The sequence below is a fragment of the Sorex fumeus genome, unplaced genomic scaffold, assembly GCF_029834395.1.
Source record: "Sorex fumeus unplaced genomic scaffold, SorFum_2.1 ptg000037l, whole genome shotgun sequence".
NCBI classification, from domain to species: Eukaryota; Metazoa; Chordata; class Mammalia; order Eulipotyphla; family Soricidae; genus Sorex; species Sorex fumeus.
This window is the reverse complement of record NW_026606094.1, coordinates 9,154,330-9,172,542: the sequence shown is the minus strand read 5'-3', so window position 1 is coordinate 9,172,542 and position 18,213 is coordinate 9,154,330. Positions and strand designations below refer to the sequence as shown.

General features: G+C 38.8%; 1 protein-coding gene across 1 annotated transcript in view; it reads right to left on the bottom strand.

The window, feature by feature from the left end:
- The window catches only part of SLC13A1 (solute carrier family 13 member 1), a 91,112-nt gene extending 74,110 nt beyond the window's left edge, over positions 1 to 17,002 (bottom strand). The window contains exon 1 of the mRNA XM_056118568.1: positions 16,904 to 17,002. Within this exon, the coding sequence (XP_055974543.1) occupies positions 16,904 to 17,002 (99 nt within the window). The remainder of the gene's footprint in view (positions 1 to 16,903) is intronic.
- Between the last annotated feature and the right edge of the window lie 1,211 nt (positions 17,003 to 18,213).

The following is an 18,213-nucleotide window of genomic DNA, read 5'->3' as shown; positions in this document are numbered from 1 at the left end:
TCCTTTTATTCATCGATTGCCTCGAGCAGGCCCCAGTAACATCTCCTTCGTCCTAGTCCTGAGATTTTTTAAAAAGTGCCATATTCAAGGCTCTTTCAGAGTTAGGAGAATGAGACCCATCACTGTTACTGGTATTTGGCATATTGAGTATGCCACGGGGCGTTTGCCAAACTCTGCCGTGTGGGCAGGTTACATTCGGTAGCTTGCCAGTTTGTCCAAAGTAGGAATGAGATAATAAGGTGTCACGCGGCCACACACTTCCAGGAGCTGGGTTTTATAGTCTTGGCCATTGATGGGATTACATGGTGCCAGGGGGCCAGTTGGTGGGTGTGACCCCCGCCTACTGGAATTTGGAGGATCTGGGTGGAGGATGCTCAGCCCCGATCCGAGTAGGCTGGGAGATCTCAGTCCCGGGACCCACATGCCTTTGTTCCTCTGCTGGTACCTTCATGTGTGTGGAGAGTGATCTCAACATGGTGGTGGCTGGTTCAGGAGGTCTTCGGCTGCCGGAGCCCTGGTCGGGGCAGGGAGGAAAACTCATCCCGCTCCCCTCCAAGGGGCCCTGGCAAGGACAGGGCAGGAGACTCTGTGCTGTATGGTTTACATTGAATCTTTATATTGATTTCACTAAAGTGAACATTTAGGCTATGTTATCTTTCCCCATCCATGAACATGGAAAGTATGTCAGTGTTTTGATCTATATTTCTTAAAATAGATTAGTAATATTGGTTTCACAAATAAATTTAAGTGTTGCCTACTTTTGAATCATTTTGAAGCTCTTAAATATAATCATTAATTTTTCTCTAAATATTTACAAATGATGTCATCTGATCCTGAGTATTTTTTCTTCCCCCTCTCCCCCAGCATCCCACCCCACCAAACACACACACACACATACACACACATTGTATCTCACTCTGTTTCCATGAATTGAACCTACGGCTTCACACTTTTGAAACACAAGATCTACCACTGAGATATCCCCAGTTCCTGATAAATTTTTTAAGGTATAACATTATTAATTCAGTAATTGACTTATTTAGGTCTTCTATTTCTTCATGACTCGATCTTGATAGGTATGCTCCTAGGAATTTATGTATCTCCAATTATCTGGTGTGTGATTGACATGTTTCTAATTTTAGGATAGTCTCTTTTTCTTTTTGTGGGCATTCCCTTTCCCGAAAAGCTTTTGATTCACTGTTGTTTGCACTTGATTTGGACTGCTTTTATCTGTGTAGATATTGTTATCAATCTTCCTTAACTGTCTTCTTGCATTTTGACTTGAGTTTTCATAGTTATCCTGAGTAGTAACTGTTTTGCCTTTGTGTATTTTTTTTCTTTCTGCAGTAATTAATATTTAGAATACTCTAAAGTCGTGTCTGGCACTTGTGAGACTGGAGTCCTGTCCTGCTAGTTTGATGCAAATCTAACATTATAACTTAAATTATGTATCTTGGATCAACTCCTGGTTGAGACTGTTGGTAGTGTCTGCATCTTATTATCACTTAATCACTTGACTTCCCGTTAATTCGATTTGCTTGAGCGGGCGCCAGTAACATCTCCATTTGTCCCTGTCACGTGCTAGTGTAGCCCAGTGGCGTCTGTTCGTTCTAGGAACATGAAGAGCCTCAAACCAATCGTTCATGATCTTGATGAAGAAGTCTGACCATCTGGTAGGTGGGCGTCCACGTGGTCTTTTAATGTCCTGTAGAATCCAGTTGGTAACAACTCTAGTCCAGTGATTGTCTTTAAATCTCATTACATGTCCAGCTCATCTGATTTTTGACGCCTTGGCAAACAAAACAGCATCCCTGATTCTTGATCACTGACGGAGGTGGAAACTCCGGATTCTTTCTCTCATTTGAGTGAAACATGATATTCCAAGCATAGCTCTTTCAATTCCTCTTTGGGAGACCCAAATAGCATTCTCATCCTGTTTGCGTAGGGCCAGGTCTCTGAGGCATATGTTAATGCAGGAAGAACAATGGAGTCAAAGAGATGTGCCCAGAGCCGGAAGTTCTTTGTCCTCTTAGCTATTTCTTCAAAGGTCTTGAAGGTGTTCCAAGCCGCTCTCTTCCTCCTGCACAACTCAGGTGCCAGGTCACTCATCATGTTGACTTCTCGACCTAGGTACGCATAACTGTTGCATTCGAAGATGGTCGTTCTGTTGAGAGCGAACGGAGCATCAGGAATAAGGCTGTTTCTCATAAACATTGTCTTCGTAAAATTCAGCTGTAGTCCGACCTTTCCTCTCAGAGAACCTGGCAAACTTCCATCTTATGATACTATCTCATATAGGTGACTGCAAGAAAATAATTTTTCATTTTGCCAAAGCTTAGTGTCTGGCATTGAAATTAACTCTGACATAAAATGATAGAATAGAACTTTCTATCATACTCTGAGCATTTCTTAAGATTCATTATTATCTATAGAAGGATGTGTTTCTTTTATATTTATATTTAACAGGCTAAGGAGTCCTAATTTTATAAATTTCATTTAAATTCTGACCACAATCTCTGTAAATAGAAAACTTATTTCATAAATAAGTGAAGATTTTCACCAAGGTAGAGATGGATGTTGAAACATTATATGACTGAAACCTAACCATGAACAATTTTGTAGCTGAGAACAACTCAGCTACACTGTTGATCCATGTACGTAAATCTAAGCCATCATGATGGATTTGCATCAAACTAGCAGGACAGGACTCCAGGCTGACAAGAGACAGACATGACTATAAAACTTCACTGTGACTCAATTAATAAAGAAACAGGCAATATGTTTTTATGACTCATGATTAAGAGGAGGGAAAATGATATTTTTGCATATAATTTACTATGTATATATTATAAATATTTGAGAAATATAATTCATAGTGTATTTATATGTCTTGTATTACTTAGTCACCACCAAATTTGTATGATGTAGGTCTTGTAATTCCATGTTGAACTAAGAACAAATGACCATACTGTTAGTGCACGGGAGAGAGTAGGATTCAATGTAAGTATGAACTCCAGGAGAGCTTATTACACTACTGTCCTTACTATCAAAGCTAATGCAATGAATAACATATAGTAGGTGATTACTAATATCTGTGGGATGAATAAAATTTTCCTTATTTTCTTTTGATAATCATTTCAATTAATCTTTCTTGATTGCTATATCAAAAATTGTATCACATCTCATAGACATTTAATGTAAGAGTGTTTTTCTTTTTATATCTCTTACTATATTTTATGTCTTTTCTTTTACTTTCCTGGCACTAGATAGTTTGTCCTTCACCCCAGTAGGTGAATTTTTACCTTTGTTCCTCTAGGATTCTCATTTCTTTTTCCAACAAGCTAATATTAAAACTAAAATTACACTTGCATAATCTTCGTTCTCATAATTAACTTTCTCTTACTTTCCCAGGTCCTGTTAGCACCATCATAGTAATATCTTATATTAAACATCTTAATTTAGTACAATCGGAGCACTTGCTGTAGAAGTAGAAAAAGCAAATGAAGTCAGTCAGGCAATTTTGTTAAAGTCTCTGCCCTTCCTCTCCACATCCTTCCAAGTTCTGACTATCAAATTGTCTTGGGAAATGTGGCCGATTGTATTTAAAATCACCTTGATTTTCTTTTAAATTATAGCCCCAGGTGGAACTGAAGTATAAATTGGACTTTAAAATTCAGGTTCTTTTTGCCCTCCCCCATCCTTTTAAAATGACACACTGGCTGATATTAGGGAGTAATTTGGTTGATGAATTAGTATGTATGTGAGTATGATCTCTCAGCACAGCTTGAGAAAAGTAGAACCAATCACAGGCCTCCCTGCTGCAACTGATTTGCCAAAGAAAATGCAAAGCAATTAAGAAAGGAGAAAAATCATGCATTTTAAATCTGTGTGCTATGAGAAAAACACTATTATTATTTGACAGAGCCTATAAAGGGCTCTGTGAGCTTTATGATACATCTATGAGACCACTACAGTGGTTTCTCAAGATTCAATCCATAATAACTGCAAAGCTAAAAAGGATTCCAAATATCTTTATCTCAGAAGATGAGTGAATGAGGACATAAGGAAGCTCCCTATAAAGTGAAAAAATAAACAAACAAAACCACAAGTATTTTATCTTCTTAATCTTTAGCCCCAGTAGATTCCAGGAAAAGGTAATTGGTAGCTCTAGTTATGCTAATTACTAGAAAAATTTTAACTCCTTCTTTTTCACTTAACCTCTGCAACTAATTAGCATTGGGTAGGTGCTATGTTCACATCGGTAGTACACGCGCGACTGAATATAGCCACAGAGATCATCTCAGTTTTGAATTAGGATGCATTCAAAAGCAGCTCATGAATTAACTGTTTCTGAATAATAAGGAATTTAATGTACAGTATTCTATATCTCACATTTAAAGTTTCTGGTTTTCATTAAGTATCTCAGGTGAATCTGGGGAATCTGATCCTTAGAAGACATTTAAATCTTTTTTCTGTGTGTTGTTTATTTTATATATTAGAAAATGTAAAGTGTTTTGCATCACTTAGAGAGTTTTTCAGAATATGGTAGGCTAGAACCAAGACTATGCTGTATGATGGTAAATCTAGCTCCCTTGAAAGAAGATTCCAAGAGCCATATTTTATTTCTCTTTTTTGTTGCTGTTGGCTTTTTGGGTCACTCCCAGTGATGCTCAGGGGTTACTCCTGACTCTGCACTCAGGAATTACTCCTAGTAGTGCTAGGGGGACCATATGAAGTGCTGGAGATAGAAACTGGTCGACATGTGCAAGGCAAACACACCTTACTCGCTGTACTATCTCTCCGGTCCCCATGTTTTATGTCTGATTGAACTATTCTTTATGAATCACTGTTGCTCCACAGTCAAGCAAAATCTTATATTAATGTTATATTAATATAAAATCGTATATTAATATCTGCTTTTGTAATTATGCACAAAAAACAATGAAGTAAGGTGAACAATGCATAAGTTCTTTTAAAGAGCTGATATAAATGCTATAAAAGAAGCCCTGTCATTAATGTACTTGGGAGTTAGACAGGCTTGTGTCCCTTTATAAACAGCTAACTTTCATTTAACCTTTTTGATTCTGTTGGTTCACCTGTGAAATGGGAATAATATTGACTATTTCTACCAGTTGTAATGAACTTGGTGTGTCTTATCATTTGTATAAGCATATATCATGAAAGGACAAGACATCTTTGTGGGAGAGACACCCATGCTACACTTACATTTTCATTCTGGTTAATCAGTTTTCACTCTGTTTTGAGATACTCTTTCATTATCTTCTGCATCTTATTGTCCCTACAAGATCCAAATTAAACCCTCATATCTTCCTGAGACAAACAATCTGCCTATTCTGGATAACAATTAAATATCAACTATGCAACAGGCACTCTGTTTGTTCATAAAAAAGGAAAAAAAAGTTGAACGGTATGTTCTATGTTCTTCATGTTTAAATCGTAGAAAGAAGTGAAGACAAAAATTAAAGGGGGGCGAGGGGAAGGAGTACATGCTAAAATAGAGGTTGAAGTTTCATGAAGCAAAGAGAGAACTAAGAATTGTTCTCTATCCTCATGGTTTGAAAAGTCTTTTCTAAGAAGGATAGAGCAAGAAGAGATGGAATTACAGAAAGAGGATAAAGTATGTGCAAAGAGAGAGAGTATAGAATCATCATGGTGTTCAAGGGACTGTCACGGTCACAGTCCTCCCATTGTTCATCGATTTGCTCGAGCGGGCCCAGTAACGTCTCCATTATGAGACTTCTTATTACTGTGTTTGGCATATCAAATACGTCACGGGTAGCTTGCCAGGCTCTGCTGTGCGGGCGAGATACTCTCAGTAGCTTGCCAGGCTCTTTGAGAGGGGCAGAAGAATCGAACTCAGGTCTGCCATGTTGGCCACTTGTAAGGCAAACGCCCTACCGCCATGTTATCACTCCAGCCCAAGGGACTGTAACTGAAATGATTTTAATATGGAAAATGTGAATGTAGGAGATAGATATTTGGGGATGGTGTAAAGATGTCACTGTCACTGTCCTCCCATTGTTCATCGATTTGCTCTAGCAGGCCCAGTAATGTCTCCGTTTTGAGACTTGTTGTTATTGTGTTTGGCATATCGAATACGTCACGGGTAGCTTGCCAGGTTTTGCCGTGTGGGCGAGATACTCTTGGTAGCTTGCCCGGCTCTCTGAGAGGGGCGGAAGAATCGAACCCGGCTCTGCCGGGTTGGCTGCGGGCAAGGCAACCGCCCTACCGCTGTGCTATTGTTCCAATGTAAAGATAAATAAATGGAAAATCTCTAAGATCCATTGGCATATACATACTTTGCTGCCATGCTTTCTCTTCAGTGAAGGGGAGCCTCCGAAGAAATGGTAGACCAGGTCTATGATAAGATCATTGAGCATAGCTGCTCATGGCCCAAAACAAAACAAAACAAGAATGAAATGAAGTCAATCTCATGGAAGGAAGTCCCTGCAGGAATGTATATGGAAAAGCAGATAAAATAAGGATGCACTTCAGAGGCAAATAAACAAAGACTGAACAAAGGGACTTTAGAATATTTGTTATATCTTAGATGACACAGGTTTCCTGGAAATGGGATGAAGAGTAGCAGATTCTTTGAAGTTAAGAAAAGAGAGGAAGCAATAGGACACCAACAAGAGTGACTGGGTGGTTGGAGAATATGTGGTTCTTCCTGCTTTCAACCACAGTCCCTAAAATACATTGTTAGTTTAGATCATTTGACAGGTATTTACATACCACTTTATTCTGCGATTAATATTTGTCAGGCTTTATATTGACTTTTTAGAAGTGTACAAGCTACATGAAGGCAGAAAGATTGATTTAAATGTATACTTACAGTCACCATAACAACATTTTGGCCTTAGTAAATTCTCACAAATTCTCATGAAATAAAAATATATCAGATTTGTGTTTTTGATGTTGTTCCATCAATCACATTATTATTGAGCTCAATTTCTATTTGTGATTGCCCTCTATCATTTTTATGCTCTCTTGTGTCTAAAAACTCATGTTCTGACCAGGAAGTCCTGGTTCAAAGGACTGGAACACATGACTGGCACACAGAACATTCAGTTTGATCTGAATGGTCCCCCAAGCATCACTGGGCATAGTTTTAGTGTCCTCCCACTCTCCCCCAGCACCACTGGCCCGAGCAGCACTGCACCAGTGGCCCAACAAATTGTTAGTTGAGTGAGTTTATAACATTTCCCCTTATCTTTAATTCCTGCAATGTTTTAGGCCAACACTTAAAACGGTATCAGTTGTTTCTATTTGGTTTAATTGTTTCAGAGGGCCCTTTAAAAATGGTTTATGATTTCATAGAATTTCTCCCCTTCCTCTTCCCTTCATTTCCATTTTTTTTTGTCTGACTCTGAAACTTACCAATTTCCTCCTCCTTCCAGTAGAAATTTTATCCCTTTAGGCTGTTTAGATAGAGAAGGGAGCACCAAATAAAGGATGTTTGGAGGATCCTCCCAGGAAGGGAGATGCATGTCAAAAGTAGACTATGGACTGAACATGTTTGCCACTCAATGCCTCTTTTGCAGACCACTACACCCAAAAGGAGAGAGAGAACACAGGGGATTGCCCTGCCACAGAGACAGGGGGGATGGGGGGATGGGGGTGGGAGGGATATTATCCATGGTGGTGGAAAATGGGCACTGGTGGAGGGATGGGTATCTGATCATTGTATAATTGAAACCAAAGCACAAAAAATTGTAAATCTACAACTTTAAAAAAAATAAAATAAAATAAAGGGAAAAAAAAAAGAAATTTTATCCCTTTAAACTCTATATATCTTTTTTCTAAAAAAATATTAAATCACAGTGATTTACAAAATTATTTAGAGTTGGTTTTACGTACAACATTGCAGCACGAATCTCACCACCTTCCACCAATGTTCCCAGGTTCTCTCCCATAGGCTCCTTTTCTCCTGCTCCAACCTGACCTCGTCAAAGTCAGTTTTCTAAGTTCAGTTATTATAGTTTTAGTCTCTTAATTTCAGCACTGTTGACTCTGTGGTTCAGATATTTGGCTTTACATTCTTTAACACCACCTTTGTACCTGAATCCCCTGACCTGGCCCTTGTTGCTTCTCATCTGTCTCTGCTCCCCAATCCCCTCCATTCTTTCTTTCCTTCTCCACCCTACTTAGAAAAAAATATATACATATATATAGAGAGAGAGAAAGAGAGAGTTCTAACTTTCACATTATATTCTATTTCTTTATTTTAATTTATCTTATGACTTTAATATTTATGCTGTCTTAGATGAATATTGTATTTTGGCATCAAAGATAACACATGCAGAAATTGGACTGGTTTTCAAAACCCTCAATCTTCTCCCCCTTCCTCTCCCCCTGCCACCCCATTACCCACCAGGGCTCTGACTCAGGAATGCTCTAAGGCACTGCCTCTCCTTTTCTTCTTGATCACCTTCTTTTAGGACAAAGGGTTTTCCAGATAAATCCTGATGTACCTGAGCTAAAATTGAAATCCCGTGGTTTTGTTTCTATCTCTTTGTTTTGTTTGCAAGCAATGAAATGGGGAATAGTTTGATTTTCCTCCATCCTTATTTCAAAAACAAACAAACAAACAAAAGTCCTAACTAATATATAAAGTAGAGTTAGGCATGCCTGGAAAAAATAATCTACAAACAAAATTATTGTTCAATTTTTCCCTCTTACTACATCTCAAGCAAATCTGATCTTTTTTAAATCTTTGTTTCATTGAAGCAAGGAAAAGCTAAGAACTGAAAAAAATAGGCAGGAAAATAGCACTGGCTGTTGAGAAGAATAAAAATTAAGAGGATGATAAAAATTTTCATTAAAAAAACCTCTGTACAATGAACATAACTGAAATCAAGCAAATAACCTGTCAGTTTTAACAAATTTTGCATGAGATTATTTAATAAATTTTCTTTCCAAAATTAAAACAAAACTATTGCACTTATTCATTTTATTCAAATAGTTGTTTAAATAGCAATTATGATGTAAGATTATTTTACTGATTACTAATTACTAATTGGAGGAAGAACTAAGACTCTAAATGTATGCAACAATTGAGAAAACATTTCTGATCATTCAGTACAAAGCAATTTAGAAATAGAATTTCCTTAGTAAAGTCATGTTTACATCAATGTTTGGGGCATATACTTATTACCGCTGTGGAGCATATAAAGACAGATTATTGATTGTGGTTGATATCAATGCCCTGGAGGCAACAGATGTTTATGGAAATATCTAAATAATCACATTTTGGTAATGTATGTAAAGAACTATATAACCATTACTTGTGTATCTGTTACTAATCTGTAAAATTAGACTAATAACTAGATGCCAATTTAAGACCATAATGATGGTAAATTTCTAATAATCATGCATGCCAGATTATGGTGCCAGTACTCCATATGCAGCCCATGAAGCACATTTATAAATATTGCTACTTCAAGTCTTATAGGTCAATCACTAGTTGTTAGAATCACTGCAATTTTCTGTATTAAAGACATTGAATAGGGGCTGGAGTGGAAGCACAGCAGGGAGGGCATTTGCCTTGCAGGCGGCCCACCCAGATTCACTCCTCAGCATCCCATTTGGTCCTCCCAGCACGACTGGGAGTAATTTCTGAGTGCAGAGCCAGGAGCAACCTCTGAGCATAGCTTGGTGTCACCCAAAAAGCAAATGAAAAAAGAAAGATAGAAAAAGAAAAAGACATTGAGTAGCATGACGTCAATTGAGTAATTGGCAAAAAGAGTAAATGGCTAAAAGTTTTTCAGGTTTGATCTTTTTTTTACAGCACTATCATAAGAAGCATAAGAAAATAGAAGTGCCTAAAATGTCATAACCAAGCCACATTTCTTATAACTCTTCAAAATAGGGGGCAAGTCTTCAAAAAATACTAAAATACAAAAAATACATAAACAAACTCTTCCTTAAATTGAAAGAATTTATGAGGTCTGAATCCTGAGATCTCAAAGAACCAAAGTTCAAATGCAGTCTCTGTAGCTTCTATGTAGCACTGTTGGCTCTCACCTTTAAACACCAATTTTTACAAATGTAAAATTAAATTTGAAGAACATCTGCCATTGTCTTATACCTTGTAATGAAGTTTAAATAAGATAATGTGCAAAAAAGCAGCTGGCAGAAAGCCTGGCTGTTCTGCAATGTGAATTCCTCCTCCCTTTTGAACATTCCATTGAATACTGCTCAAGGTCTCTCATGATTAGTGCCACATTTTTTCTTGAAGTGGAAGTTAAGGTGAGGGTTAAGGTCAATCTATAGAAATAATTCAATAATCAGTAGGAAAAGGAAAAAAAAAAGAAACCTGTCAATAATTTATTGTTTGTTGGTTCTACATCAGGTAGACTTACTGTTTTGATAAAGCAAAACTGGCTTTTTGTTTTGCTTTGATTTTCTAGTTGTTCTGTTCTATTTGTTTAGAAGCATAGTACTCTTCAGTTTTGAAACTTGAAAGTTACATTAAGTTGATCTATATCCATGTGCAAATGAACCTCTGCTTAAATCTTATGCATTCGAGAGACACATAGTCTCTGAAAAAGATGTTTGTGTGTGTGTGTGTGTGTGTGTGTGAGAGAGAGAGAGAGAGAGAGAGAGAGAGAGAGAGAGAGACTAATACCCAAGGACAGTAGAAACAAGCACAAGGATGATTAGTCTATGATTGGAGGCCTTCCTCATGTAATGAATCAACGCGATAGAGAAGCAACATGAGCAACTGGAGCAACTTGGATAGAGAAGGGTCCATCATGACAAAGATAGTCAGAAATGATAACTCTGGATAGGAACTGCTTGCTGAAAATAGGTATAGGAACAAACATGATAAACCCTCAGTATCTGTGCTGCAGACCATAGTGCCCAGAAGGAGCACTGCACTGCACTGTCCTCCCTTTGTTCATCGATTGCTCGAGAGGGCCCAGTAATGTCTCCATTGTGAGACTTGCTGTTACTGGGTTTGGCATATCGAATACATCACGGGGAGCTTGCCAGGCTCTGTCGTGTGGGCAAGATACTCTCAGTAGCTTAATGGGCTCTCCTGGATGACCTGGGTTCGATTCCTCTGCCCATCTCAGAGAGCCCAGAAGGAGAGAGAGAGAAAAAGAGAGACAGAGACAGAGAGAGAGATCAGGAAAGTGCCTGCCATACAGCCATAGAAGCAGGCTGGGGGAGGAGTTGTGTAGCTGGAGGGAAACTGGGATCATTAGTGGTGGGAAATGGATACTGGTGTAGGAATGAGTATTGGACCATTGTATGACTGAAAACTGATCATGAACAGCTTTGTAACTGCGTATACAATGGTGATTCAATTTAAAATTTTTCTAAAAGATGTTTTTATTTAGATAACAGTTAAAATATTATTTCTTGATTTTAATTCATATCTTATTGAATTACTAGATGCTTGTTTGAACAGGATTAAAGTTACACTAAATGTATTTTTACCTATGTCAGAGGGAGACATTATATTTGCAATACCCTCCAAAGGTCCATCTGTTCTGAAAAAAATCTGCTTTCATTGTAAACAACAATTAAAATAACTTTTAAGTTAATTTAGCTGTTGATTGGATGACTAAATACAAATGTTAAGTAGCAAAAAATGAAATCATGTTTTAGTACTTTCAAAAAAACGTAACATTACCATTAATTGAGTTATAACAAATAAGTTGATTACAGAAAAAAAGAGAGAGAGAGGCGTACAATTTACTCAATATGGTCTATGCCAAGTCCCTCTGTTCCCCATAGATCTAATGTACTCATATATTAGGAGGAGGAAAACAACCGACTTTTGGGGTTGGAAGATATCTCAAGGAGCTGGAGCATATGTCTTACATGATCTCATAGCACAAGATGGTCCCACGAAAACCCACCAGTGCATCCCTGAAAGTCCCCAAATATTGAAGACCTGAGTACTGCACTTTAAGGTCCATCCTAGGAATGTGAGAAAAAACGATGGCTATTTTCCTTTGTAAGAATACACTTTCCAGTTAATGAATCATTCATCAAAACCATTATTTATAATTTCTTTCTTGTTTTCCTTTTCTAAGAAATTATATTCACTTGCTCTGAAGGTAATCAGTTTCATTTTCCAGTATGTCAAAGGATCAGATGATATTCAAGCATGGCCTAATTTGCCTTGACTTGCTAAATTTCTTATTTTCTCTATTGTGAGTAAGAACCTGTGCTAAGACTAACGCCCAAATACTTAAAAATATAGCAGGGATTCAGGGATGAACCAGAATTTTCAGGGAATATTTTAGCTAAATTTGAGGGACCTATAAAACTAAGGCAGCTGGGAAGAAAGCACCATTGAGCACGGTTGATTGAGAACCAATCTTTGAGAGAAGTGGCAAGAGGTAGAAAGTGGAAATTAGAATTCATTGTCTATGGCTTAATTTTCTCATCTAGTGGCCTGTGGAGACTCAGAGGGGTCCTCAGACTTAGTTGCCCTGGGAAGAGCAAGGGAAGATTCATCACACAATATTTGGGAAGCAAAATCTACTAAACTAAATCAGAGAACTTCACCTGTTGCTTTTACTATAAATTCTGTGAGGTTGCAGGAGATCAAAACAATTTTTGTCCAAAGAAGGAGCCCTTCATGAGGCCTCCATGGAAGAAGCTCAAGCTCTAGGAGGCAGCAATATGGGGTGTGTGTGTGTGTGTGTGTGTGTGTGTGTGTGTGTGTGTGTATGTGTGTGTGTTTGGAGGAGGGAGGGGCTAGCGAGGAAGGAAGATAGAAATGTGGGTTTGCTCCTCGTATAAGATACTTTCAACAGTGGGCAGCAATGGTCAGGTTTTTCATTAGTTTTGTAGGTAAAAGAGACTTGGCAGATTAAAAACAGAACATTTTATATATCTGAAAGAATTTTTCTCAGAGATTCCCATATTTCCAGGTAGACTCCTGAAAAAAGTTGGAAGATCCTCTCTAGTATAATTACTAGGTTTGCTATTAACCCAGAAAATTATAACCTTCATTAATACTTAATCGAAAAGAACGTTAAAATGTTTCACCTCTTAGAGAAAAGAGGTCATGGGTATTGGGACTCTCACCTGTTGTAAACCCCTATGGAGATTCTTGCACACCCCCACATAACATGTGTCCATGCCAGGCACTGCTTCAAGGGGTGGATGAGTATTTATTCACTTACACCTCCTTACACGCAACCAACCCAGGTTTGATTCCTCTGTCCCTCTTGAAGGGCCTGGCAAGCTACCGAGAGTATCCCGCCCACACGGCAGAGCCTGGCAAGCTCCTTGTGGCATATTTGATATGCCAAAAACAGTAACAATAAGTCTCACAATAGAGATGTTTCTGGTGCCCACTCGATGATAGTACGACAGTGTTACAGTGTTACACCTCCCAACAAACATGGAGTATCCCAATCTTACATGTGAGAAGATAGAAACATAGTAAGGTATTGTTCAGCTTACACAACTTGCAAGCAGGAATGTAAAAGCAGAAAGCCTAGCACTGGAGACATACCAGAGGGTCAAATACTAAGATCCAAGACCCCAGCATAGAGAAGTTCACATGTGTGCTGATTCAAGTTATTTTACCAAGGGATTTTTTTAAATGGCATTAACAGTACCGTAAATCACAGTGCCTAAAATTTTTGTAAAAAAATGTTTTTAATAGTAAAAAAGTTTGAAAAAAATCACAGTTAAGGACAAAGACTCAGCGGCCAAGACTCAGAGACTATAAAATCCAGATCCCGGACGAGAGCAGTGCAGTCTCTGCCCCCGCGCCTCGGTGTTCCTTCCCGGAGTCCCTTGGAGGGGAGCGGGTTGAACTTTCCTCCCCGCCCCGGCCAGGGCTACAGCAGCCGGAGACCTCCAGGACCAGCCACCACCATGCTGAGACCACTCTCCCCACACCTGAAGGTACTGGCAGAGGGACAAAGCCACGCGGGTTCCGGGGCCGAGACCTCCAAGCCTACTCGAATTGGAGTCGAGCATCTTCCACCCAGATCCTCCAAATTCCAGTAGGCGGGGGTCACACCCACCACCTGGCCCCCTGGCGCCGTGTAATCCCATCAGCGGCCAAGACTCAGAGACTATAAAATCCAGATCCCGGAACCGCGCGGCCGCATTTGCGGCCGCGCGACATCTTATTATCTCATTCCTACTTTGGACAAACTTGCAGGCTGTCGAATGTAGCCTGCCCACAGGGCAGAGTCTGGCAAACTCCCCGTGGCCTACCAAATATGCCAAATACCAGTAACAATGATGGGTCTCATTCTCCTAAAGAGCCCTGAATATAATCTCAGGGCTAGGATGAAAGAGACGTTACTGGGGCCTGCTCGAGGCAATCGACGATTAACAGGATGATGAAATGAAATGAAAAAGGACAAAGAAAGAAAAACAATCTGTGTTTGTTATACAGGACTGAATAGACAGACCATGCTTAAAAACAAGCAAAGGAGGGGAGGAGTGGTTTGGGACTATTGATTTTTTAGGGAACTAAAGAAACTACAATTTGCGTAGTTTTGAACTAGCCCAAAGGCATGAGAATTACAACCCTTTGAGATGCAAATACTGAGATTTTTGGAGAGGTAGAGGAGCCTCAGCATGAGTTGAGTAGACCCTCTCCTAAAAGGAGGAGTTTCAAAAGAATCTAAAGGTCACAATAAGAATATGAAAAGATCATCAGGAATCCACAGATTTCCCCTTGACAACACCTAGCAACAGACTTAACTCGGGTAGGGGCAGTTTGAAAGAAGAAGAAATACCAATTTTGTAAAGGCATCTGGGGTTTATTCTCCACCTTGGGGGCTGACCTGCATTTCAACCTGAGATGTGTACTCACATTTTCCCCTACAGCAAACAAAACCCAAGTTTTCCTTTGAACATATATTTCTTTTTCTCTCCCCTCACTTTAAGTAAATTTCTTTAAATAAAATAAATGACAAAAATCCTGCTTATGAGTTCTCCCTTTCGTTGTGGCAGGCTTTTTGCTCTTTTACCTTTCTTTTCCTTCCATTTAAATAAAATATTTTCTGAATTTGGTCAAAACAGAAAAATGTTTACAAGTAAACCAAAATGAAAAAACATTTTAAGTGATCAGAACAGGGCACAGTAATAATGTGGGCAGATAGTTGGCCGGGAGGGGGGAATGTGGAGGGGTCTAGTAATGAGTTTTGTAGAAATAATTAAGGTTAAATGAACTTTCAGGGCTGGAGGGATGACGATACAGCAGGTAGGACACTTGCCTTGCATGTGGCTGACTGGGGTTTGATCCCTGGCATGCCATATTATCTCCTGGGCCCCTAGGGGTGGTTCCAGAGTGCTGAGCCAGGAGCAAGAACCTTGAGGTTGCAGATTGCTGGGTTGTGGCCCAGAAACAAAAAAAAAAAAAAAGAAAAAAGAAAAAAAGAAAGAAAGAGAAATTGCCTGGTCCTAAAATAGCCCAAACATAGGAGGAACACATGCCTTTGAAATGTGAACTTGAACTTTTAGTTGTCTGAGTAACAGAGAAATTTGAACTCTTTGGAAATCTAGGTGTCACCCTAAGAAGGGTGAACCCTCTCTGTAAAGAAGCTACAGGAGAATCTAAAATTCAGGATAAAAATATGAAATAATCACCTAGAGTCAAAGCTTTTCCTGTGACAATATCCAGTTTAATGACTGCGGAGAACTCCACGCCAGGACAATTTGGAGATACTGTGTTTAACCTCCCAGAAGCCATTCTCTGCTTTTCCATTCTGGAGTAGCTCTTGTTCAGCAAGATTCTCTAAGGAAATCTCTTTCTCTCTTTCAGTGAAACTATTTTGCTTCATTATTTGTCTCCTGAAACTCTTTTTCTTTCTTTCTTTTTTCTTTTTTCTTTTTTTTTTCAAAAAAGAGGGAAGGCTACATTCTTGAAATGCCTGCACAGAGGTGAGGACTGACTTTCATTTTCCTGCAAAGAGCAAGTCCTCTGCTGAACTTGAATCTGGGCTTTCCCAGAACTTGGGTGATGGGACCAAGCCACTCAGTGTGCAGAGCAAGTGGACTTCAGGAGTGTCTTGACCGGTGCCTCGTGAGGCTGGCAGGATGTTGGCTTTAGTGCTGCTTAGTTGCTCATAGCGGACTTTACTAGCTCACCAAGACCAGGCATTTCCCCTGGGTGCCTAAGGTGGGTCTTAGCAGGGACTTGGAAATCCTCTTCTGAAAGCTAGTTACTTCGTATGCTCTCCACTGTACCCAAGTCACCCGCAGCAGTAATTAAAAGATTTTCTGGTTAAATAAGGAAAACTACTTCATGCTTCTGTAACTTATCCTAGAAGGAAACCAAGTTTCCCCTGCTCTGTGAACCACTTCAAGGCAAGGAACTGAGGAGTAAATCAGCCAATGCCTCATGTGGCTTTCCAGATTGCTCTTCCAGCTACTGCCCCAGGTCACTTTACAGCTGTTCTCTGGGGAAGGAGGTGGAATAAATTTCTAGGGGCACTGGAGATTAAGTCTAACTACAAGATATCAAAGGTTGTGCTTCTTTTCTTCTTTCCTTTATCTAGTTGCTAGGCACAGAACAATTATGAATATTGTTATTTATTTGCCGTTCGGGCAAGATACTCTCGGTAATTTGCCGGACGTATTCGATATGCCAAAAAACAGCAACAACAAGTCTCACAATTTGTTGTGAGACGTTACTGGTGCCCACTCAAGCAAATCAATGAACAATGGGAGGACAGTGCTACAGTGCTACAGTTATTTATTTATTCTGGTTAATCATTGAGAATCAATGTTAACTATTAAAAAGGAGAAAAGTAGATAAATCTCAATGTAAACCAACCTGACCACAAGCCCCAAACATCAACATCCATTCAGCTGGAGGGAAGTAACTTTATAGCAACAACAAAGGACAGTTAAATAAATTAGGAAATCCACCAGATTTACATACCTTGGTATGGAGGATAATTGGCAATGGCAGTAAAATCAACAGAGTGAACACTACAAGAAAAAATCGCCGATAAACTAAAATACTACTGAAGAGTTTCATTGTACTGAGCAGATGCCTTCAATAGTTTGTCTCAAAATAAGGCAGATGTTAAATAACCAACTTGGATTAATATTTCTCTAACTCACCATTTTCACTTACTGCCCTAGATGTACCCACATGAGTTAAAGTTAAATCTAGAGTTTTATTGTTTTACTGTCATAATGAACACAGAGAGATAAACCTGGATGTTCTCCAGAAAACAGATAATTCAGTGATATGGCTTTTAAAAGGTAAAATGGTTCTTTCTTTGGTTGACTTTAATTGACCAAGTCTAGAGGTGAAAAACTAGTGAGTTTGGTTGTGTGTGCCCACAATGAGGCATATTTACTTTTTCTGATGTTCCATGGCTTCCCAGATCCACACTTGGCTGGTATATTGATCAAATCTTTATTATATGCCTCCAGAAAAGAACTTAGAAATGCCTAAGAAAGCACATTTTCAGTACATGAGCTAACACAGCAGTTCCTGAAGAATTTCAGTGAATGGCATTCTGAAAAGGAAAGTTTGGCGTACAAATGGGTTTTTTGGTCCCCCCCACCATGATGCTGGGGTAATCTGCCCTATTTACGTGTTGTTTGATTCCAAGGGCATTTAACTCTCCCATTCAGGAATTCTTTGCTCTCATTCAAATTGCTTCTGATAACATTGAAATGCATTTTCCTCTTCAACATCACATCCACTTGCACAATAATTTTTTTAGTATTTGAAGGCGAAGTTCTTTGTATTTTGGGGGCACTATTGCTTTCTTTGATAGATAATTAAAAGTTACCATTTAGCTTTACATAAACTCTCCCTGCTAAAACTTGTTCAGGACTGAGCTGATACGATTTTGCTGAGGCTAACGAGATAATTATCAGTTAATCTGCAGAGATGGGTCATTAGGGCAATAAAAGTGTGTGTGCATCTGTCTATGCATGCTCTTATATACATGGAAATTTATGACAATGATATGGAGGATGTATTTTAAAATTCCGTGGAGGGAACAAATCTCATTTTGTTTCTTGTTGTGTTGTAAGTAAATTATCCAATAAAATATAGCTAATCAACTTCCACGTGCCCTACCTTAAACAAAATATATTTCCTTCTACAAGTTATAGTCAAATTCTCTTGACAAAAATAAGCTTACATTTATATAATCTATGGTTAGCTTTCAGATCTTATTTAAAATTCCATGTTAATGAAGCTGTTTTCTTTTTCTATCAAGGAAAATA